This window comes from Phyllosticta citribraziliensis (assembly GCF_038025025.1).
Source record: "Phyllosticta citribraziliensis strain CPC 17464 chromosome Unknown J3D65scaffold_10, whole genome shotgun sequence".
Lineage (NCBI taxonomy): Eukaryota > Fungi > Ascomycota > Dothideomycetes > Botryosphaeriales > Phyllostictaceae > Phyllosticta > Phyllosticta citribraziliensis.
Genome location: NW_027117347.1, coordinates 1624796 through 1645845, shown reverse-complemented (window position 1 = coordinate 1645845; position 21050 = coordinate 1624796). Strand labels below are relative to the sequence as shown.

Sequence of the window (21050 nt, the reverse complement as noted above, 5' to 3'; positions counted from 1 at the left end):
GTGGTGGAGTAGCGCCAAAGGCGGTGAGCGATTTCTCCACGGCAGTCCAAGAGGCCACCTGCACCGAGCTTCACTACCGCTCCGCCCAAGGGGAATCCCCATTTCCTACCTCTCCACCGATTCCTCGCCGCCACAACCCGCCATGGCCTTGTCGCTGTACTCGGTCAATGCCATATTGATCCTCGCCAAGGACGATGCGTCGCGCATCCTCGCAAAATACTACGACGCCCCCCACAAGCCCAGCGGCACCAAGGACAGAAGCTATCCCGGCGCCAACCCTTATCCCACCGTAGAAGGCCAGAAGAACTTTGAAAAGAAGCTGCACGAGCAGACCGCCAGCCAGGCCGACAAGTGCGACATCATCCTCTACGACAACAGGCTGGTTGTGTTTAAGCAGTGCCAAGACGTCATCTGCTACGTGGTCGGTGACGCCAGCGAGAATGAGATATTGCTCTACAGCGTCGTCCTCGCGCTGAGGGACTCGCTTTTCCAAGTGCTAAAGTAAGCTTCCCCAATCGTTGATTGATAGTCGCTGACCAGGCCCAGGACTCCTCCCGACAAGCGCACAATCTTCGAGCACTTTGACATGGTGGCCCTCGCAGTCGATGAGATTGTAGACGACGGTATTATTCTCGAGACGGATCCTCGCGCCATTGCGGCTCGCGTGAGCCCACCGCCCGTGGCAGACTTTAGCGCCAAAAACATCGACCTCTCAGAACAGGGCCTTGTCAACGGGTGGAAGTTTGCGAGATCATTCATTGGCAAAAGTCTTGCACAACAATTTGGTTGAGGCTGGCGGGCCTGGGAATATACGACATGGTGAAGGGCGCGAGCTGGCATGGACTGGGCCGTCCAGGTGGAATGTGAGGCCAGGTTGGAGACGGACCGAAGCTCAATTATGGTGTCACGGATTCAATAGCAAAGGAAAACGGGCCTGCAGTCAGTATGGAGGCGTAGATCGCGGGAGACGAATGATATCACTTTTATGGTTGTTCTATAATTCCCGTCGGGGGTGGCTCTCGGCTTGGCGTTGACCATGACGATGACGCACATGCGATTTGACAGGTTGAAGCGCAAACCTCGACCCCGCGGCGCGACTCACAACCACCACTCCCCCCACTTGCAACATGAAGCAGAGATTCAGCTCTCTAGACGTCAAGGTTATCGCTCACGAGCTCTCCAGCTCCATTTGCTCGCTCCGTGTAGCAAACATCTACGATCTCTCCACCGTAGGTCCCACTCCCGGAACCCCCCACAGCTTGACCTGCAGGTTCTCTAACACAATGTAGCGCATATTCCTCTTTAAATTCCAAAAACCGAACCACCGCGAACAGCTCATTGTCGACTCGGGCTTCCGATGCCACCTCACCGAATTCTCGCGGACCACCGCCTCCGCCCCATCGCCCTTTGTCGTTCGGCTGCGCAAATTCCTAAAAACAAGACGTGTCACCAAGGTTTCCCAGGTCGGCACTGACCGCATAATCGAGCTGCAGTTTTCCGACGGACTCTACCGGCTCTTTTTGGAATTCTACGCCGGTGGCAACATTGTTTTGACCGATGCCGAATTGAACATTCTGAGTCTGCTGCGGACGGTCGACGAAGGTGCCGAGCACGAGCGATTGAGGGTCGGCTTGCAATACAACCTCTCACTCCGCCAAAACTACAACGGAGTACCCGAGTTGACCAAGAACCGCGTCAAAGAGGGACTTGAAAAGGCATTGGAAAAACAACAAGAGGCGCAGGACCGCAAGTCCAAGAAGAATAAGCACAAGGATGCGCTTAGAAGGGCGCTCGCAACCAGCATTACGGAGTTGCCGCCCATGCTTGTCGACCATGCGTTCCACGTAACTGGCTTTGATGGACAAACCAAGCCAGAGCTTGTGCTTGAAGATGAAGCCACCCTGGAAAGTCTGATGACGGCGTTGGAAGAAGCCAAGCGAGTCGACGCGGAAATCACCCGCGCAGAAACGGCTCGCGGCTTCATCATCGCAAAGAAGAATGCCAATGGCGGTCAAGACGGCAATGCAGCTGAAAAGCTGCTCTATGACGACTTCCATCCATTCAAACCCAAGCAGTTTGAGAATGATCCATCTCTGGCGTTCCTTGAATTTGAAGGGTTCAACAAGACTGTCGACGAATTCTTTTCCTCGATAGAAGGCCAAAAGCTGGAGTCGCGCTTGCAGGAGAGGGAATTGGCTGCGCAGCGCAAGCTCGAACAGGCAAAGCAAGAGCACCAGAAGCGCATTGGTGGTCTGCAGCAAGTTCAAGAGCTAAATATCAGAAAAGCCGAAGCCATCCAAGCCAATGTCGACTGGGTCTCCGAGGCCGTCGCGGCGGTGAACAGTCTGATCGAAAAGGGCATGGACTGGGTCGAGATCGCTCGTCTCATTGAAAGAGAGCAGAGCCAACACAATCCAGTCGCGGAAATGATTAAGCTCCCGTTGAAGCTGCACGAAAACAGCGTCACCTTGCTACTGTCCGAGCCAGGTGTGGAAGAGGATGAAGACGACTTTGAGGGCAGCGAGACGGAGAGCGAATCGGAGGACGAGAGTGCGACCAAAGGCAAGGAAAATGTCAAGGCAGTCGACAAGCGGCTCTCAATTGACATCAATCTCGGCCTTTCGCCTTGGGCAAACGCAAAGCTTTACTTTGAGCAAAAGAAGACGGCGGCTCAAAAGGAGGAGCGCACTCTGCAGGCTTCCGACAAGGCACTCAAGAGCACTCAGAAGAAGATTGAGACTGAACTCAAAAAGGGTTTGAACCAAGAAAAGGAGGTTCTGAGACCCGTGCGAAAGCAGTTTTGGTTTGAAAAATTCATCTACTTTATATCCTCTGAGGGCTATCTTGTGCTTGGGTAAGTTTTGTTAGTTGTTCTTGATTTCGACGCTGACCCGTGACACAGCGGCAAGGATGCCACACAAAACGAAATCCTCTACCGGCGACATTTGACAAAGGGCGACGTCTACGTGCATGCTGATTTGCAAGGCGCCGCGTCTGTCATCATCAAAAACAACCCAGCCACACCCGACGCACCCATCCCGCCCTCGACGCTCTCGCAAGCTGGAAATCTTTCCGTCGCCACTTCTAGCGCCTGGGATTCCAAGGCTGTCATGTCCGCTTGGTGGGTGAATGCCGACCAGGTGAGCAAGACGGCGCCAACTGGCGAGTACCTCACGGCCGGCGGCTTTACCATCCAGGGGAAAAAGAACTTTTTGCCCCCTGCCCAGCTCCTTCTTGGGTTTGCGGTCATGTTCCAGATTAGCGAAGAAAGCAAGAAGAATCACGTCAAGCACAGAGTCAATGATGGTCCCACCCCTCCCCGTCCCTCTGGGAGCGCCCAGGAGAATGAGGCAGAGCAGAACAAGGACGACGATGATAGTGATAGCGACGAGGACTTTCCCGACGCCAAGCTCGAGTCTGCTTCTGAAGACAGTGGAGATGAAGGAGAGGTTGGGCGGAATGACCCACTGCAGTCTACCGGTGCTGGAGACAACAAAGAAGAGCCTGGTGAAGGTGTAGAAGAGGACGCGGACAAAGTAAACGAGGAAGCAGAGCCAGAACCAGTCATCACCGAGCCTCCTCAAAAGGTCGGAAAGGCGCAGGAAGAGAAGAAGGAATCCGGCAAACGCCACCTTTCCGCACGCGAACGCCGTCTCATCCGGAAGGGCATCAAACCCGACGAAATCCCCAAGGCCTCATCAAGCGGCTCAGAGCACGGCAGCGACGACGAAGACGACGCGGTCTCAACCGCACCGGCTCCATCTACGACCACTCAGACCACAAACAAGGACAAGGGCCAGGACAAGCCAGCACCTCGGCCGCGAGGCAAGCGCGGCAAAGCCAAGAAGCTGGCCCAAAAGTACGCCGACCAGGACGAGGAAGACCGCGAACTGGCGCTGCGGCTGCTCGGCGTCAAGAAGCCGGGCGAAAGCCAGGCGGAAGCCAAAGAGAGCAAGCAGAGCAAGGAGGAAGAGGCGCAGGCGCAGAAGCAGCGGCGGCGCGAGCAGCACCTGCGGGCGCAAGAAAAGGGGCTGGCGCAGGAGGAAAAGCGGCGACAGGCGCTCGAGGGCGCGCTGGGTGAGGACCCGGAGACCGCGGCCGGCGAAGAGGAGCTGCAGCACACAATTGACATTGACGCGTTTACGGGCCGCCCGCTGCCCGGCGACGACATTGTCTGCGCGGTCCCCGTGTGCGCGCCGTGGAGCGCGCTCGCGACGTACAAGTACAAGGTCAAGCTGCAGCCCGGGTCGGTCAAGAAGGGCAAGGCGGTCAAGGAGATTCTGGCGCGCTGGGACCTTGCGTTCAAGGAGAGCCGCTGGGTCGATCGTGAGAGCCGCGACGTCGAGAAGATTTGGCCGCGCGAGATCGAGACTGTCCGCGCGTGGAAGGAGAGCGAGGTCTATGGCGTCGTGCCTGTGGGTAAGGTGAGGGTTGTGCAGAGCGGAGGGGGCGCGGGAGGGGGTGCCAAGGGGGATAAGAGGGGCGCGAAGAGTGCGAGGGGTGGGCGGGGGAGCAAGAAGCAGAGGTAAACCTGGGCGTGGATTGGCGTTGTTGTAGATATTGTGTAGACACACATACACATACATTTGTATAGAAATACAAAAAGCAGCCCTATGGCACAATATCGCTATCCGGCATCCACCAGCCATCGCATCATCCCTCATTAGTTCCCGGTCTGGTTACATTGACGTGGACAGCCGCCTCTAGGTAACGCACCTAGCTAGCACCGAAGCCGCATGACGCAAGACGTCCTCCTCCTCATCCCCGGCTAGCACGGCACCACGCTCGCAACTACTTGCCTACGTGCGAGTCATACACCAAACAACCAAACAACCAGCCATCTCCATCTCCTTCCTCTACTTCTCCTCTCCTCCCCTCCTACGGAAACCAATCAACTTCGACCAAGCGACATCCAAGCTACAGAACACAATGTCCTCAACACCTACACCAGCAGCGCCCGCCTTCACCATCGGCGCGCTCGACCACCTCGTCCTCTACGCGCGCGACGTCGACGCCAGCATCGCCTTTTATACGAGGCAATTGGGGATGCGGTATCAGGCTTTTACGTCGGCTGCTGCTGCGGGAGGCGAGGGGGAGGTTCGGTCAGTTTGCTTTCTTTCTGTTCTGTTTTCTTTTATTTTTGTGTTTTGAGTTTGGGGTTTGGGCTTTGGTGGGAAAAAGAGGGGGAAAAAGAGGGGGAGAGAGGAGCGGGTACAGGATCGTGGTCGTTGAATGATTGACAGATAGACGGATAGAGAGATAGAGTTTTTTTTCTTTTGGCGTTGTTTCTAGGTGCCTGCCTTACATGTACCCTACATACATACCATACCGTCTTCTTTAATTTTCCTTCTGTTCGGCCCGCATAAACGGATGGACGGACGCCGCCACCCTCCTCCCCAACTCAACACCAACTAACCACCCCACAAACCAGACACGCCCTCCTCTTCGGCGCCCAAAAAATAAACCTGCACGCAGCGTCCTCTCCCTACGCGCCCCACGCCTCGTCGCCGCTCCCCGGCACAGCCGACTTCTGCCTGCTGACCGACACGCCCGTCGAGCGCGTGGCAGAAGCACTGGCAGCCGGGGGAGTGCGGTTGCTCAGGTTTGGGGCTTTGGGGGAGGAGGTGGGGGATGGGGAGGGGAAGGGCACAGAGGATGGAGCGGAGGGAGAGGAAGGTGATGTGGTGGTGCAGCGGACGGGGGCGAGGGGGAAGCTGAGGAGTGTGTATGTGAGGGATCCAGATGGGAATCTGGTTGAGTGAGTGATTTGACTTTGTTGCTGTGCCGTGGGTGATGTGCTTTGCTGACGTCGTGGTGTAGGATTTCGAATTATGTTTGATGGGTGGGTAGGGAGTAGGAAGGGAGAGGTGACGCGGAAGGTGAAGGCAATGGGCGGAGCTGGTGGAAGATGTAGAGAATACATGAAGTAGGTTTGGCATCGTGGTAGCTCAGGCAAGCCTACCCGGTGACGTCAATCAATCACTGATTCAGTGCAAAAAAGGATGGACCAAGCAGAAGCTCGTTGATTGTTTTTGGAACCCCCAACACCTGCATTTTAACCGCAACCTTCCGACCAATTCGAACCCGCCAGGTGCTGTCATGTGTGCCCAGCAGCTGCTCATCCGCAACCGAAGAAAACCCTCGGTCAAAGACGAGAGCATGCAGCAGGCAGGCAACAGGACATCGTGGGGTGGTCCGAAAGCGTTCAATGCTCATTTGGGACGTACATGAAGAAACCGTGACCTCTGTTGCCGATGGAGAATTTGTAGAAAGGTGGACCCCATTTTCCCCTTTCATGAAGGAACCACGCCCGACGTCACCTCCCCAGTGCCACAACTGCCGAAACCGAGTAGTAGTGTTGATGGTGCCGCCGCCGCTTAAGCCTTCTTCTCCTCGTCGTCGGCCGCGAGCGCCAGCCTCTTGGCCGAGACACGCTCCTGTCTCCTCTCGCGAGCGGCCTTGGTCTTGGCGCGCTTGGCGTCCATCTCCTCCTGGAGGATCCTCTCGCGCTGCTTCTCAGCCTTGGCCTTGTGGATCTGCAACAATTGTAAGCGCTTTGATGGAGCTGTGGTGCATCGGGAAGAAAACGTACGTGCTCAACGAGGGCGCGCTTGTGCTTGAAGGTGTTACCCTTGCTGAGGTGGTACAGCTCGTGGTAGAGGTGCTTGTCGATCTTGCCGCTGGCACGGTACTTGACTAAGAGACGACGGAGGACACGGAGACGGCGCATCCACAGAACCTGGCTGTAATCCCACCACATCAGCGAATGTCCCAAAGATTTTCGAGGTTTTTTGTTGGTTTTTCGAGGTCCTCGGTCGGGTTCGGGTCGGCGCCTACCTGGGCATACGAGCGTCCTTGGTACCCTTCCTCTTACCGTAGCCACGGTGACGACCGATGCGGCGAGCGGCGGTGAGCTCCCTGGCGCGGGCACGGGAGTGCATGGTGACGGGCTTCCTGATGATGAGGCCATCGGAAACCAGCTTGCGGATGGTCTGGCGGGAGTTGGCGTTGGAGATCTCGCTGACCTCGTTGGGGTCAAGCCAGATCTTGCGCTGGCCGCAACCGACGACGGACGCCGCAAGGCGCTTCTGGGTACGGAGGTTGACCCTGCAAAGACATTCTAGTCAGCGACGCTCTCAGTGCAGGTGGTGAGGCCGCTGTGGACGAGGTGGCGAGGCGAGGCCGGCGAAGAGCGGTGCAACGCCTGGGCGTGAGGGAATCCGCGTTTGAACGAGTGCAATTCGCTCTGCCGGCAACGCGACGTCGAGGTATCGGGCGGTTCTTACATTTTCGATGATTGTCGTCGGCTGGTCGATGTCCTGGTTCGTTAGTAGGGTCGTGGTTGCAGAGGGGATTTGAAAGACTCGCTAAAGTTTCGCTGCCGGTTTGTGGGCGGGTCACGTGCGTGGTCTGTGCGCCAAGACTTGCCCGCGCCAGCGCCCGCGAACAGTTCGATTCCCCTCGCATCGACACCTCGCCCTCATCATGGCTCATCATTACTCGACTTCATTCTGATTGCTCTGCAGTGCTGGAATACCATCTGACTCACTCAGCCATCGTCTTGCCTTCACATTCAATCGGTCGCAGGAAACCACTGCCACGTCAAGCACCCAATCGACCAACTGCCTAGGCCCTTGCTCTAGCTCCAAAACACCAAGTTCGGGTATCAATTACCATGGAAAGACTATCTGACACGTCCTGCTCTACACAGACATGCGTCACGCCCCATGACCCTTCTTGACTCTTTCGGCGCCAGGACTTAGACGTCTGCGGGCGCTCGAACGGTGACGGTCATCCTCTCCATGTCCATTGGGACTCTGCGCCCGATGTGACTTGTGCGACTCCCTCTCTCGACTCCTACTGCGCCGCGACCGATGTCTGTGCCTTTCTCTGCTATGACTCCTGCTCCTGTGGCTACGATGATGTCGAGACCTGTGCTCACGCGACCTTTCATGCCGCGACTTTGAATCATTGCCACCGGGCGCATCCAGGCTGAACCCCTCGAGCTCGTCCACCTCCACGCCGTCCTTGTCCCTGCGATGACGCTCCCTGTGAGAGTGCCTTCGTTTGCGCTGTCGTCTCTCATTCTCCTCCGCTTCCTTCATAGCCACCATTTCCCGCTCCCTTTCAGCAGCCCAGCTCTTCCGATCTCGCTCGGCTTTTTTGAGCTGTACTTGAGCCTTGCTCATAAAGGCTAGTGGGTCGTTGGTTGTGATTCGTGTCTTCTCTCGGTGTTTGCGCATTGGATCCTCTCTGCCCCAGACATTCTTGCCGGCCGCCTCGGCCAATTCAAGATCCTCCCCCTCTTCCGGTTCTACGGTCGCCTTTGATGAATTGGTGTACCACGGTTGGCCAGAAATATTCCTTCCCGCGGCGTTGGAAAAACGCATTGTGTATTGGTCCTCATATTCGCGCTTCTTCTTTGCCTCTTCCGCCTCCCGCTCAGCATTCTTCTCGGCCTTTTTCAAGGCACGCTGATCGATGGGGAAGAGGTTGATGTGTCCGGCATGGTCAGTCAGAGGAACATCTGCTTGTTTGTCCGCCGAAAATTTGACCAGCTGTTGTTGCATGTCCTGTCCCTGCTTGGCAACCTCTGCTGCCACGCGAATGTCCCTGTCCGTGTCATCTTCTCCACGAATCTTTCGCCTCTTGACAAATCCCCGGCCGTCGTGATTGCTGTGATTTGCCTCGTCCTTCTCAGCCAGCTCCGGTGGTGGAGACGGCGGCTTCTCGCCTCGAAGAATGGCCATCCGTCGTTGCGCGTCAATCTCGTCCAAACGGCGCTCTTCCTCCTCTTCTTGCGCCTGGGCGGCAGCCTCATCACGCCGGACGCGTTCGATGTTTGCGGGATTGTAGACGTTCCATGACTTTTTCCCTAGCAGATGGAGCGGCATGATGGGCAGACGGTGAAGGCGGCGAATCTGAGAGGTGTCGAGGCGGCGTTGGGAGCGTATCGGGATACGAGGAGCTCAGATTACAACGACATGAGGTTGTATCGGTATCAAAGGGGAGGTAAGTTTTGCGCTTCCATCGGGGCGTCAATTCAAGACAGTGACGTGGGCAGGGACCTCGACGCGTGAGTTGACAAGTGAACGTGCTCAGCGGCGGGGCAGTGCCGGTGCACCCCGGTCGTCGATCATCAGAGCTCCCTCCAGCTCCCCGGCCTCATGTCTGGTCGCGGGGCACCTCACCACATCCTCCAGCTTCATCACCCACACCACCTATTCATCACAGAAATCCGTCGCCATGGCTCCTCCCTCGTCCCTTGTTGCAAGTACTTACCTCCAATCCGACTCCTGCACGTCGCTGACGACCGACGCAGTCCAAGCTCAAAGTCCAGCTGAAGCTCTCAATATCCCGACTCCGCATGGTGCAACAAAAAGACATTGCCCTCGCAAAACAATCACGCCGTGCCATGGCCCAACTCCTTGAAGTCCGTCTGTCCCTTGCCCGCCTGAACTATCAGGAATTCTGGCCGAAAAAGCAGCCATCCACCGCAACACAGGCAACCCAACTAATCCGACCCAGCAAGGCAAACTCGAAAGCGCGCGAATCCGCATCGAAAACATCATCCGCAGCGACATAACCACCGAACTGCACGAAATCCTCGAACTGTACTGCGAGCTGCTGCTCGCGCGGTCCCAGCTGCTCGACCCGCCCGCCAACGCCTCGCCGTCGCTGCGTCCGTCCAGCTCGTCCTCGTCCTCCACCTGCGACCCGGGCCTCGAAGAAGCCGTCCGCTCGCTCATCTACGCCGCACCGCGGACCGAAGTCAAAGAGCTGCACGCCGCGCGCGCTCTCTTGGTCGACAAGTTCGGCAAGGACTTTGCGCTCAGCGCGATGGAGGGCACAGGGGTCGCAGAGCGCGTGCTGAAGAAGTTGCGCGTCGAGACGCCGTCGGACGAGCTGGTCGACGCGTACATGCGTGAGATAGCGCGCGCCTACGGCGTCAGTATACCGGGGTTCGACGAGGACGAGGACGAGACGCAGAACGGGGCCGACGACAACGACGACAACGACGACGACGAGCCGTCCGACGGCCACAAGCAAAAGGTACTCGAGGCGCCGCTCGAGACGGAAGACCTGGCCAAAGCGACGCCGCCCAAGAAGCTGGGCCCCGCCAGCCCGCTGCGCGTCGCGCCGCCCAGCCCCAGCTCCGAGAACGTCGCGCCCAAGGTCAAGCTGCCGGGCCCGCCGGAGCTGAAGCGCGCGCCGTCGGGCGGCGCCAGCCGCGCGGCCAAGAAACTCGAGGAGGCGGGCGACGAGGCTAGAAAGAGCAAAAAGGCGGATGATGGGCCTGGCGGTAAGATTCCCGACGTCGATGAGTTGGCGAGGAGGTTTGCGGCGCTGAAGCGGTAGTCTTGAGTTCTTCCCTATCGAATTTTCCATTCCTGGGCGCGAGCACCGTGTGAGCATTTGAGCGTGCAGTTTCCCATTTTTCTCATTATGACCAGTACTTTTATCTTCGTGTGACGGCGAGAATTTGAAAAAGCATCAAATGAATCAAACAAGATTGGCCTCAGTCCGCGCCATGCATGAACGAAGATTTATGCGAGTAGACACTGCAACTCTTGTCTAAACAACAGACACAATGCAAATACTTGAGTACTGCTCGTTAGCTACAGAGACAGCCGAGAAGCAGGCAATGTAGATAAGAGGTGCCATCACCACCACTTTCTACCCACATGTATATAAATATATACATCTCTCTTGCTCCTAGGTATACAAGCACCCCACGGCCAATCTAGCCTGACCCGACATTTCCTTCCGTCCTTACCTTGCCTTGCCTTGGCCACCTCTATCCCCTCCACCTCGATGCCCACTCAAACCTACTTCAAACCCCTCTATTCACCCCTACCATCTATCTCTCTCTTACCCACGCCCTTGGCATGCGTACACACCTGGCTCCCTCTCCACCTTGCCACTCTGCCAGGTATGTAGGTACTCACCACTACTCACCACTACTCTCCAAGGTAGGTAGCCCCGGCCGCGCACAAGTCACAATTTCAATCCACACAACTACAGAGGTAAAAAGAAATCCCCGCCGAGCGGCCGAAGCCGAACCAAGCTTTTTTATGCCGCGCTGCACAAGAAGACTGCATAGTACCTTACACAAGGTAAGAATTCTACGCACGTGCGACGGCGGCAGGCAGCGACACCGGCGCCCGCTGCATGACTCTGTAGGCGGTGAGCTGGCGGCCGCGCGCGCGAGTGGTATAATGGGTGCGGCGTGATTGGGTGAGGGGAGGGGTGATCGGCGGGCAGGCGTGCGGTGAGTTTTTCTTGGAAGGGTTGGGATGATGATGATGATGAGGTGGGGGGATGGGGGATGGGGGATGGGGGGATAAGGGAGGTGAGGAGAGAGGAGGGAGAGCATCGAGTATGGGAATATGGGCAAGGGTATAGGTATGGGTATAGGTAGGGCGTGAGAAAAGATGGCAGGGAGAAAATGTGAAGGAAGTCATGGAGAAACGAAAAAAAGATACCCCCGTCTCTATATAACAGAGTAGGTACTCCACAGCCCACCAGCATCAGATAACCTTAGCCCCCCGCCCGCCCCCTTAAACCTTACAGCTACAGTACCCCTCCATCAGATACCACATTTATCAGATGTTGGCCTTACCGCCCTGCGCCTGTCTGCCTGCCTGCCTGCCTGACTCTCCGGCGTGTTCTGATCAGTTACCTTGGTGGATTGCTGCTGGTGGCGTGATGCTCAGCTGGTGCTGGTGGTAGTCCTGCCGTGCCTAGAATACCTACCTATTGTCCCATGGTGCCACGCATGCTCCTGCTTCGCCTTGCCTCGCCTCATCTCCCTGTCCGTCCGTCCGTATAAATGTGCCGGTTGCCCGCCTGCCCGTCCCGCGATCCTGCTGCTGCTGTTTTGGTTTTCGCTCAGTCATCCATCCACCCACTCAATCACTCACTCACGCCATCGTCGTGGGGCTACACTTTGGGCAGAATTTTGGTCACGGTCATTTCACACACCCACGCGCGGCTCAGACTGCAGCTGCGTACATGACGGTTTATAACTTTCTTCATTGCATGGCGAAAAAAGGCAGACAGACAGGGCACCTAGGTAGAGAGGTAGCCAGCCATCCAACCGTCCGACCGTCCCATATACTCCCCCGAACGCGTCATTCGAACGGTTCCATCTATCCCTCCTTTCGTGCGTTCATTCAGCGCAGAACGCGTCTGCTGCTCAACTGGCCGAATGTGCGACGATGCGCACCACTACCACCACCGCCGCCGCCGCCGCCGTCGCTCCAGCGCCTGCACGCCACGAGCCAGTCGGCCGTCAAAAATCCAGGAAAAAGGAATAGGTAGGCGCCGAAAGCAAAAACCCACGAACGGCAGAGGAAAAGGAGGAAAAGCAAACACAGGATGAACGCCTAGGGTGACTACTGTAGTGGTTGGTGGTACAAGGAGAAAAGGGGGGAAGAAGAGAGAAGGGCGTCGACGGCCACGCGTGCCAGGTTATCGTCTACCGCCAGGACTGTCGCCGCCGCTGTTGATCGATTGGCCGATTTCGACAATCAAAAGCGAGTGTTTCGCTCGTGTGTGCGCTCTGTTCGTTGCGCTCTTCGCCCGCCGCAAAGCTCGCGCGTCTTCCCAGGTTACGTCGGCGGGGAAAGAGGAGGTAAAAGACCTAGAGAAGAAAAGGGAAAGAATAGGGAAACATGATCTCATCGCCTCCAGACGCTCCACCAATTTTCTCTTCAGCCCAGCCGGCGCTCATCGACGACGGCCGCCACGCCTTTTTTCTGGGATTTTCGTTTTTTTCTTCCTTCGGATTTGCTTTGCTTGGCTTACGCATTGGCAGAAGCGGTGGCCGCCTTGGGCGACTCGGTCACGGTCTCGATCTCGACCTTGGGCAGCGGTGCGCCGGTGCCGCCGAGGTCCGTGGCGCGCGCCTTGGGGTTCTTGGTGTAGTAGTTTGAGATGGCCGACTTGATGGCGTCTTCGGCGAGCATGGAGCAGTGGACTGGCGGCGAAGAATGTCAGCAATCCGAACGACCTCGCGATACGACGGCCCCTCGACCGGCGCACAAACGAACAACGGAAAAAGAAGAAGAAGAAGATGATGATGATGATGATGGACAGGGAAAGAAAGGAGGGAGAAAAAACTCACGCTTAACAGGCGGCAAGCACAGCTCCTTCGCAATCTCGGTGTTCTTGATGCGGGCGGCCTGCTCGAGCGTCATGCCGCGGACGAGCTCGGTCAGGTAGCTGGAGCTGGCGATGGCGGAGCCGCAGCCAAACGTCTTGAACTTGACGTCGCTGATGGTGTTGGAGTCCGGGTCGACGCGGATCTGCAGCTTCATGACGTCGCCGCAGGCCGGCGCGCCCACCAGGCCCGTCCCCACGTCGCCGTCGTTCTTGGACATGCTGCCCACGTTGCGCGGCCGGTTGTAGTGGTCGAGCAGTGCTGAGGCTGTTAGCTGCTGAGCGGAACTGGGGAACGGCATGGTGCAAAGGTGGGTGTGGAGAGAGGGGTGTGAGCGAGTGAGGTGCGTGAGGGGCGAAGATTCGGCAAAAGCGCTGCGATGCAGAGGCGCCCGCCACGCAGCCAGCGCAGCGACCGCGTCGCATCAAGAGGAGCAGGAGGGCAACTCATCTTTCTCGTGGTAGCTCCGGCGAGCGACGACAGCGCCGCCCACGGCCGGGGCGCCTGTCCGCTGCAGCAGCGGCGAGGCAATCTGAGGTCTGGCGGCCGAGGCGACGAGCTTGCCGGCCGAGGCAGGCGCGGTCGCAAGGACTCTTCTGAACATGACGATGATGGAGGTGTCGACGGGTTTGCTGTAGGGTGTACGAGGCGATTGCAGGTGGTTTGGTTGATGCAGAGGCTGAGGTCGTGTTGTCGTGTTGAAGTGTTCGTTGAGCGGATGTCGAGAACTGAGGTGTGAAGAGAGGTGCTGCTGTGCCCTTTGATTATTTGAGAGGATGACGGGCGGGCGGGCTCTCGGCGCGGCGGTCTCGGCCAAGCCGATTAAGTCATAACTTCGGCCTGCCACTCCCCTGCACAGGTGGCGACCTTGTGAACGTGCACAACCTACACTCGACCTCAACACAACGCCCTGCCAAATCGCACCGCTGCAATTACTCCAGCCATTGCGGCCATCAAGCGGAATCGCCGTCGTCAACCACTCGAATTGATCTCGTCGTGTGCATCTACCTCTTCGCCCAACGCCTGCCTGCGATCGAGAGTCGACCGCACTCTCAGCATGCATCTCGCACCCACCAGCCAACCAAAGCGACACCTCACGTCCGAAACCCCGACACCGCGACCCCGAACAGCAGTCCATCCAGTCCATCCAGTCCATGCTCCTTCGGCTTTAACGCTAGCCTCACCCACCCACCCGCCCACACCAATGCCCATCTGCGCCTTTCCTTGCCCGCTCCCCTACCCTACCCTACGCCTCAAACGCGGCGGAAAAAGTAGACGTATGCAAACTTCTTCATCTCGTCGACATCAGCCGCCTGGGCTACTTTTTCGTCGTTGAATAGGACCCAAGACGTCTCGTCGACGCCTGGAATCTGCTTGCGAATGAACGCGACGTAGTGCCTGCAACAATGTTAGCTGTGCCCGCCTGCTCGCCCAAACGTCATGGGGCTGAACCTACCCCGCGTGAATCGAGCTGCCTTTGTGACACACAATGCTGTGCAGCTGGAAGTTGGCCGGCAGCGCCCCGCTGCCCGGCTCTCTCTTCTCCTTGGGCGCCGCCGCAGCAGCAGCAGCTCCACCGTCAGCGCCCGCGTCGTCGTCGCCAAAGTCGCCCGTCGCTTCCGGGTGGTTGAAGAGCCAGTCCACCGCGCGCTCCATGTCGCCGCCCGTCTCCTTGAGCGCTTGACGCGCCTGCGGAGGCCCAAAGCCCATGGCTCCAAGCGATTCTATCTTCTCGGGGTCCACCGCCCCCGATCCTCCGCTGCTTCCGCCATCCAGGTCGACCGGCGTGTCAATGTCTGGGTCGTCCATGTGGCCAAAGAGCCAGTTGGATGCCGCTTCGGGGTCCGCGTTGCCCGTGGCGTGCAGCGCCTTTTCGCAGCGGACGCGTGGGAATCCCATGGCTTCCAGCATGGCCAGCGCCGTCTCGTTGGGCACAAACTTGGTCGACGACCCCGTGTCGGCGTCCTCTGGCAACAGCTCTTCTCCGTCTCGCAGTCCACCAGACTTGTACGAGTCAAAGTTGATGGCCTCGTCGCCAACGACCACGGGCACGTCGAGCTTAGTCGGCACCCAGTTGACAAGCTCGAAGCGGCGCGCATTGACTGCCATGATGTCGGGGAAAGTCTTGAACAGGCTCTGCTTTGTGAAGCCGTCTTTGCTGCCGCAGGCAGCGCACGTTAGCTCGACAGCCTCGACGGCAGTGAAAATGTCCAGACACTCCTTGAGAGTGACCGGCTCAAACTCCTCCTTTGCCTTTTCCTTGCCTTCAGCATCCGTAATGTCCATCTTGTCGTCCTTGGGTATTCTCCTGATGGGTACCGGGATAGAAATGTTTTCCATTTCGTCCGTCCTGTAGCTGACCTTTTTGCAATTGATGCACTGTAACCTCTGCTCCATGGCAAACCGAAACGCGTCAACGGGGTCCTTGAGGGGAGCCACATGCTGGGACCGGGTGACGAGCTTGAGGAGGTGGAGCAAAAGCTCAAACGAGTCCTGCTGCCTCATGGTGGAAAACTCGGCGTGTCCACGTCCAATCAAATGCTTCAGCATTGCCGGTGCCAGACCCTTTTGGTGAGGAACCTCGGGAGTGTTTTCTGATACGATGACGTCGCTGTCGGGCTTGGAGTAGCGGCCAGAAAGCAGTCCATCGGCCATCTTGCGCAGCTGCGTCTCCAGGTCCTGTGCGGGCTCATCCGCCTGCGGTGGCTGCTCGTCGGGATGGTAGTAGCGCTGCTGGAACTCGGGCATGGCGAACAGGGCCTGCAGAACGCTGGCCAGATAGCAGCTGTTGCCCAGGTTCTTCAATCCAGTGAAACCGGGTCCGAACAAGGGCTTGAGTTCCTTGCCATCCTCCGTCTGCATGGAAAACTCCCACCTCAAGTTTTGCTCGATCTGCATCTCCGTCAAGCTCTTTTCCGTCTTCTGCCGACTTGCAATGTCGATACCCCAATTTGCAAGGTGGGAGACCAGCTCAGGGTCCACGCGCTCCTCGTTGCACGCGTAGCAGTAAATGTCAGCCGTTCCGTCAGCAGTCAAGGAGCCAAGCTTGACCGCTACCGGATGGCCACTGGAGTCCGTGTGAGCCAAGCCGTGCGAGTTTCCTCCAATGCCACCAAATTGTGCGCGTCCACATCCAAGGTTGCCGCAAGTCAGGCAGAGCCAGAGATTCTCCTTCAGATCGCACATGGAGCAGTGGCCCAGGTCCTGGCTCGCAATCGTCCTCGACGCGTCCTGTTCCAGACACAGCGTGTGCTCACACGGAATCATCTCTTGCTCCCAAGCCTTGACCTCCTCCTGTCTCGCAAACGTATTTGCTTTGAGCACCGCGTCCACCACCTGCGGCAGCTTGCCCGCCGTCTTGTCCACGTCGTCGACGCCGCATTCGTAGCACTTGACCCGCGTCGTGGTATCGTAGCGATCGGCTTCCGTCTCGGCGGCGATGGCGAGCTTGGACATCTTCTGCGGGGGCTCATCGCGCTTGACCTTCTTCCGCGTGCGCTTGATGTTGACGACGAGCGGGTGTTTGCGCGTTTGGTGGTGGAGCAGGGCGTGGTTGCGCTCAGCAGTGCAGCCGCCGTTGAAGCAGTACAGGCAGACGTCGAGGCCGCTCGGATCCTCCTGAATCAGACGCGTTAGCCGCGAGGCCGAAGGCGGCGAGGCAAGGTGAAGCCAGGCTCACAATCGAGTCGAAGCACTGCGTGCAGTCTTCGCGGTAAACAGACTGGGTTGGGCCCGGAGCCCGGAGCTCTGGCCATTGTCAACGTGTGAGCTGCGCGTGGGGATGAGATCAAATACCTGGGGCGTCGACGTGTTTACAAGCCATGTTCTGCACAGCTCGTGGTGATTGGAAGGGTTGGAGGAGTCTAGGTGTAGCTGACGCCTGGAGTTGGGGTCTGCCGAAATCGCGGCGGCGGGGCAGCCGCGACCATGACGCTTACCACGCGACTACGTGTAATCCCTGCCCAATCACGTTTGACCAATGTGTTTGCTCAAATAAACTCCTGCAGAATCTCAACAGGCCTATGCTGCTTTGAGAAGAAGCTTCCATGCAGTTGAAAGAGTAGGTAGATGCGTTACAGTGTTGAAAAGCAGTAGGAGTACTCAAGCTTTTTTGGTACACACATAATATATTGGACGCTCCACTGACTATATACGATGACTTCCTATCGCAAGAGCAACAGTGAGATTTCAACCTTCACAAACAGTAAACGAGCACTCCGCCGTTCGGCACGCATACAGCAATCCGACTCCATTTTGATCTACGAGACCCCTACTTTTGCTTCTTCGGCGCAAAGCTCCAGTTGACCCACTCGACGAAAAAGGACGGATGAAGCTTCGAGTTGGAATCCTCGTGCCTCTGCTTCATAGTCTCCGCGTACACGTCCACCACCTTCTTAAAGTTCTTGTCCTTCTTGGTCACCAGAATCTTGGCCAAGAAGAGACTTGCCCGGCTACAGGCTCCGGCAAACAGCTTCGAGGCGTCCTTGGCCGCCTCGCCGTGAACATCCTTCAGCAAAGCCCAGACAGGAGCCGTCTCGGCTGGCTCTGGCATGCCCTTCTTTGCCACCTCAAAGTACTGTTTGAGGAGGTTGGCGGCCTTTTCGCTGACTTGCTTCGTGGTCGTGGTGCGAATGAGCTGCAGCAAGGGCATGATGATGTCCATGGCGAGCGGGTTGCTGTGCTGCTGTTTGACGTAGATGAAGAGCAGATCCAGGACCCGGTTTTTGAAGTTGATCATGTTTTCTTTTGCGTCTTTGTTTTCCTTCTTCTTGCTGTTTTCTTTTTTCCGCTCTTGGAAGATCTTCGTCAGGTGGGGCTCGAGAGCCATCATTTCGTCATCGTCCATGTCTGCGTCATCGTCGTCCGAGTTGTTCTCGTCCTCTCCTGTGCCGTTCGGGGCTGACGTCTTGAGCGTGTCGGCAAGTAAGGCGTCGAACCTTTGGAGCTCCTCGTCATCGGAGTCTCCGTCCCCAGCTTCATCATCCCCTGATTCAGCGTCTTCCGACTCATTCTCGGCCATCTCCACGTCAGACCCGTCGGCGTCCACCACCTCCACATCCGAATCCACCTCTTCATCCTCTTCATCTTCCTCGCCCTCTTCCTCCACGTCGCTGCCCTGCTGATCAAACAAATCCTGTTGCCCGGACGCGCTCTCCTTCTTCTCCAAAATCTCAATCATCGATTGCAAGCCTTCAGGGGTAAGCTCCGATGCAAACACAGTGAAAACTTGCTCAGCGAGCTTCCGAAACAACACCGAAGGTCTAGAGGCAAAGCCGAGAATCACTTCCGTCAGTAGTTGGAAAGCATTGGCATCCTTTTCACCTTTTTGGAAGGCCGCGCCGTAGCACTCGGAAAGTTCTTCGAGGATCATAACGGCATCGGCATCGCCATTGTACACCTGGATAATGGTGAGTGAAAAGAGAAGTTTGAAGGCTCTGAGTGCTGGCTTCTTCTTCTCTTTTGCCTTGGCTTCCTGTTGAATAATTAGCATTGCTCCAACGCGTGGCCGTGAGCCGGCTTACCTTGGTCGAGACTTCACTCAATAGCTTGTGAGCCTGCTTCACCGCCTTTGAAATACTCTTTTCAGCCTTGAAAGCAAGAGACAGAGTCTCCGACGCGCTGTGGTTCTGGATAGCAGTCACCACCAACACTGGATATATCATCTCGGTATCGAGTTTTGAAGAGAGGAGATGCGCGAGACACGAAGACAAGCGTTGCTGGAACATGGTCCTAGAGGCCTCGGAGATGGATGGCACTGGCACATCTTGCGCCTTGGAAGATCCAGTGGGCGAAAAGTAGGCGAGCCTGGTGAAGACGTCAAGCAACGTTCGCAGCCATTCATCTTTCCCGATTTGGTTTTCCAAGTTCCGACTTCTGACCAATGATACCAGCATATCAGAAATGGTGCGGCGGTACGCCTCGACCGCCTTTTCGTCCCCGTCGCTGGGTCGGTAGATTAGGCGCTCGAAGAAGACGACCAATTCTTCGAGTGCTGGTCCACTAGCGTGGCCAAGCACTCCCTCGACAGTCTTTGTCTTTGTGATTTTGTCAAAGCTGAGCGATCCATGTCTTGTGATCAGACCCTCGACAATCGAGGCAGCAACGTCTGGATTCCTCTTGACTCTGGCGCGCATCTCGTCCAAGGGGGTCACTGCTGCTTTGTGTAGGTACCGGTCCGAACCATTCCGTTGGTTGATAATGCATCGCATAAGGTTTGCGGAGAATAGGGGAAGCAGTGCCCACTGGGGAGCACTGGCAAGCATTCTTGAAAAGAGCTGGAGCCCCTTGGATTTTTGCTCGGGAGACGCCGATGCCGAGAATAGGTTGTCTGTCCAATGTTAGAAACAATCCACACGTGGAGCCAAGCGGGCCAGACTTACTGTCTACAATATCAGTCCAGAACTTTGAGAATTCAGTCACTCCTGACTCTCCAGCGCCATGTCTTTGCATGAAGGACACCATCACGACCTCCCAAGCAAAACTGAGCGTAGTCTGCGAGCTTCCAGACTTGACCTTTTTTCCACTTTCAGTGTCTTGTGTCTTGGCAAAGTTCTCCTTCATCACGTTGGCCAGGGTTTGCCTTTCCTTGGTGCAGAGCGGATCCTGCTTGTGCCATGTGCCCTCGGGAAGCTCCATTTTTGGGAATGTTGATTGCACGGTCAGCCAGATGGCAACACCCTCTGGTGTCTTTGCCAAGCCATGGGTGCAAAGTCCGTCGACAATCTGCCGCACGAGTTTCTCCTCCCCATTCTCAGCGTGGATTGCCTTGACGGCATCAAAGAAAATCATTGCGCATTCTTCTCGCACCCATGACTTTTGCTGCGAAATTTTGTAGAGCTCTTCCAAGACGTTCGCCCAGCATTCTTTGGGCGCCGCGGGTTGTACGAGGACGGAGGACTGGATGAGGGCTTTGTATCCGAACACGCGACCAAGCAAGTGGTCTTTCTTCTCCTGTTGCTAGTCAGTATTCGATTCCAGACCATCAGAGGCGAGTACGGACCTGTCCACTGGTCTTGCCCTCGGCGGTTGTGAGCTCGGCCACCAATTTCACCAGACCGTGGAGATTTGGCTCAAAGTCTGGAATTTCTTTTGTCGACGGGCCGTAGAGCTGACGCAAAGTCTCGGAGAGGGCAACGAAGAATCCAGAGCGGGCGGCTTTGCGCGGGCTACACAGACCTCTAATCAGGCGTGTCAATACCTTGTTAGCAATGTCTGCAGTGGCTTCATCCGAGAGCAAGAGCACAAGCTCTTTGGCAGCAGCAAGTCGCGTTTCCTTGGCTTCATCTGCCAGGCGGTCGAAAATGCTCGCCAATTTGGCATCTTGCTCCGTGTATTGCCTGCGACGCTTTTGCGCGCTGGTCGAGGCATCCTGAGCCGCGACCTCCAGATTCCTCTTCTGCCCCATGACGTAATGTGGGAATTGGGCGGTAGTTTGAGGACAAGGACGCGCACGTGGGGGACGGTTTGACAGAGGGTTGGCGATTTCACAAGACGCGTCTCATGACACGGTGTAGGGGCGTGGTGAAGTTGTTTCGACAAGTGAAGGTGCTCAACGCGCGACTGGCAGACGCGACTTGAGACTCGGCTGCACGAAAAATTTCGGGATCGACGGGCGAAGCAGAACGGGACCGGGACGGGCCTACCTTAGTCCGGGATGGACTGTGCGTCGTGTTGGGGACCCTGGCACCCTGCTCCGGCTGGCACCTGAGGTGAGCGACTCTCTGTCTCTGGGCCGTCTCAGACCTCGGATGCGGGACCAAGGCCGTAAACGTCACATTGCATATTTCGGCTTGAGGTGGACGAGACGACCGGGGCGCACAAGGCTCTCAACCGCAGCAACCAAGCACCATTGATGAAGTGGCTTCGGAGAGAGTCGAGGTCGTCC

General features: G+C 57.0%; 8 protein-coding genes across 8 annotated transcripts; 4 read left to right on the top strand and 4 right to left on the bottom strand.

Moving 5' to 3' along the window:
• The first annotated feature begins 57 nt into the window (after positions 1-57).
• On the top strand, positions 58-1030 carry J3D65DRAFT_679753 (Longin-like domain-containing protein). Its single transcript, XM_066803690.1, has 2 exons — positions 58-501; positions 547-1030. Exons 1-2 carry the CDS (start codon positions 143-145, stop codon positions 788-790), a joined length of 603 nt encoding a protein of 200 aa, XP_066652694.1. The 5' UTR covers positions 58-142; the 3' UTR covers positions 791-1030.
• A 61-nt stretch (positions 1031-1091) lies between these two features.
• J3D65DRAFT_661171 (uncharacterized protein) lies at positions 1092-4529 on the top strand (the record flags this gene model as incomplete). Its single annotated transcript, XM_066802591.1, has 3 exons — positions 1092-1229; positions 1290-2854; positions 2903-4529. Exons 1-3 carry the CDS (start codon positions 1128-1130, stop codon positions 4527-4529), a joined length of 3294 nt encoding a protein of 1097 aa, XP_066652693.1. The 5' UTR covers positions 1092-1127.
• Positions 4530-4756: 227 nt separating this feature from the next.
• Positions 4757-5994, top strand: J3D65DRAFT_635041 (Glyoxalase/Bleomycin resistance protein/Dihydroxybiphenyl dioxygenase). Its single transcript, XM_066801275.1, has 3 exons — positions 4757-5102; positions 5432-5758; positions 5821-5994. Exons 1-3 carry the CDS (start codon positions 4930-4932, stop codon positions 5837-5839), a joined length of 519 nt encoding a protein of 172 aa, XP_066652692.1. The 5' UTR covers positions 4757-4929; the 3' UTR covers positions 5840-5994.
• A 6-nt stretch (positions 5995-6000) lies between these two features.
• On the bottom strand, positions 6001-7499 carry J3D65DRAFT_635038 (60S ribosomal protein eL19). Its single transcript, XM_066801274.1, has 4 exons — positions 7287-7499; positions 6838-7107; positions 6593-6743; positions 6001-6536 (listed from the first exon to the last, which is right to left on the bottom strand). Coding segments are annotated over exons 1-4 (582 nt in total). The 5' UTR covers positions 7289-7499; the 3' UTR covers positions 6001-6377.
• Positions 7500-9075, bottom strand: J3D65DRAFT_635030 (uncharacterized protein). The gene has a single exon (XM_066801273.1). The coding sequence runs from the start codon at positions 8892-8894 to the stop codon at positions 7719-7721; it is 1176 nt and encodes a 391-aa protein (XP_066652690.1). The 5' UTR covers positions 8895-9075; the 3' UTR covers positions 7500-7718.
• Positions 9076-9185: 110 nt separating this feature from the next.
• On the top strand, positions 9186-10728 carry J3D65DRAFT_635028 (increased sodium tolerance protein-like protein 1). The gene is made up of 3 exons (XM_066801272.1): positions 9186-9270; positions 9323-9433; positions 9529-10728. The coding sequence occupies exons 1-3, from the start codon at positions 9247-9249 to the stop codon at positions 10357-10359; spliced, it is 966 nt and encodes a 321-aa protein (XP_066652689.1). The 5' UTR covers positions 9186-9246; the 3' UTR covers positions 10360-10728.
• A 2078-nt stretch (positions 10729-12806) lies between these two features.
• On the bottom strand, positions 12807-13769 carry J3D65DRAFT_557953 (iron sulfur cluster assembly protein-like protein 1; the record flags this gene model as incomplete). Its single annotated transcript, XM_066797338.1, has 3 exons — positions 12807-12982; positions 13130-13452; positions 13612-13769. The coding sequence occupies 3 exons, from the start codon at positions 13767-13769 to the stop codon at positions 12807-12809; spliced, it is 657 nt and encodes a 218-aa protein (XP_066652688.1).
• Positions 13770-14360: 591 nt separating this feature from the next.
• Positions 14361-20765, bottom strand: J3D65DRAFT_576560 (uncharacterized protein). Its single transcript, XM_066797669.1, has 8 exons — positions 20166-20765; positions 19546-20116; positions 18688-19493; positions 17440-18638; positions 17136-17358; positions 16845-16910; positions 14622-16783; positions 14361-14563 (listed from the first exon to the last, which is right to left on the bottom strand). The coding sequence occupies exons 1-8, from the start codon at positions 20568-20570 to the stop codon at positions 14419-14421; spliced, it is 5577 nt and encodes a 1858-aa protein (XP_066652687.1). The 5' UTR covers positions 20571-20765; the 3' UTR covers positions 14361-14418.
• Between the last annotated feature and the right edge of the window lie 285 nt (positions 20766-21050).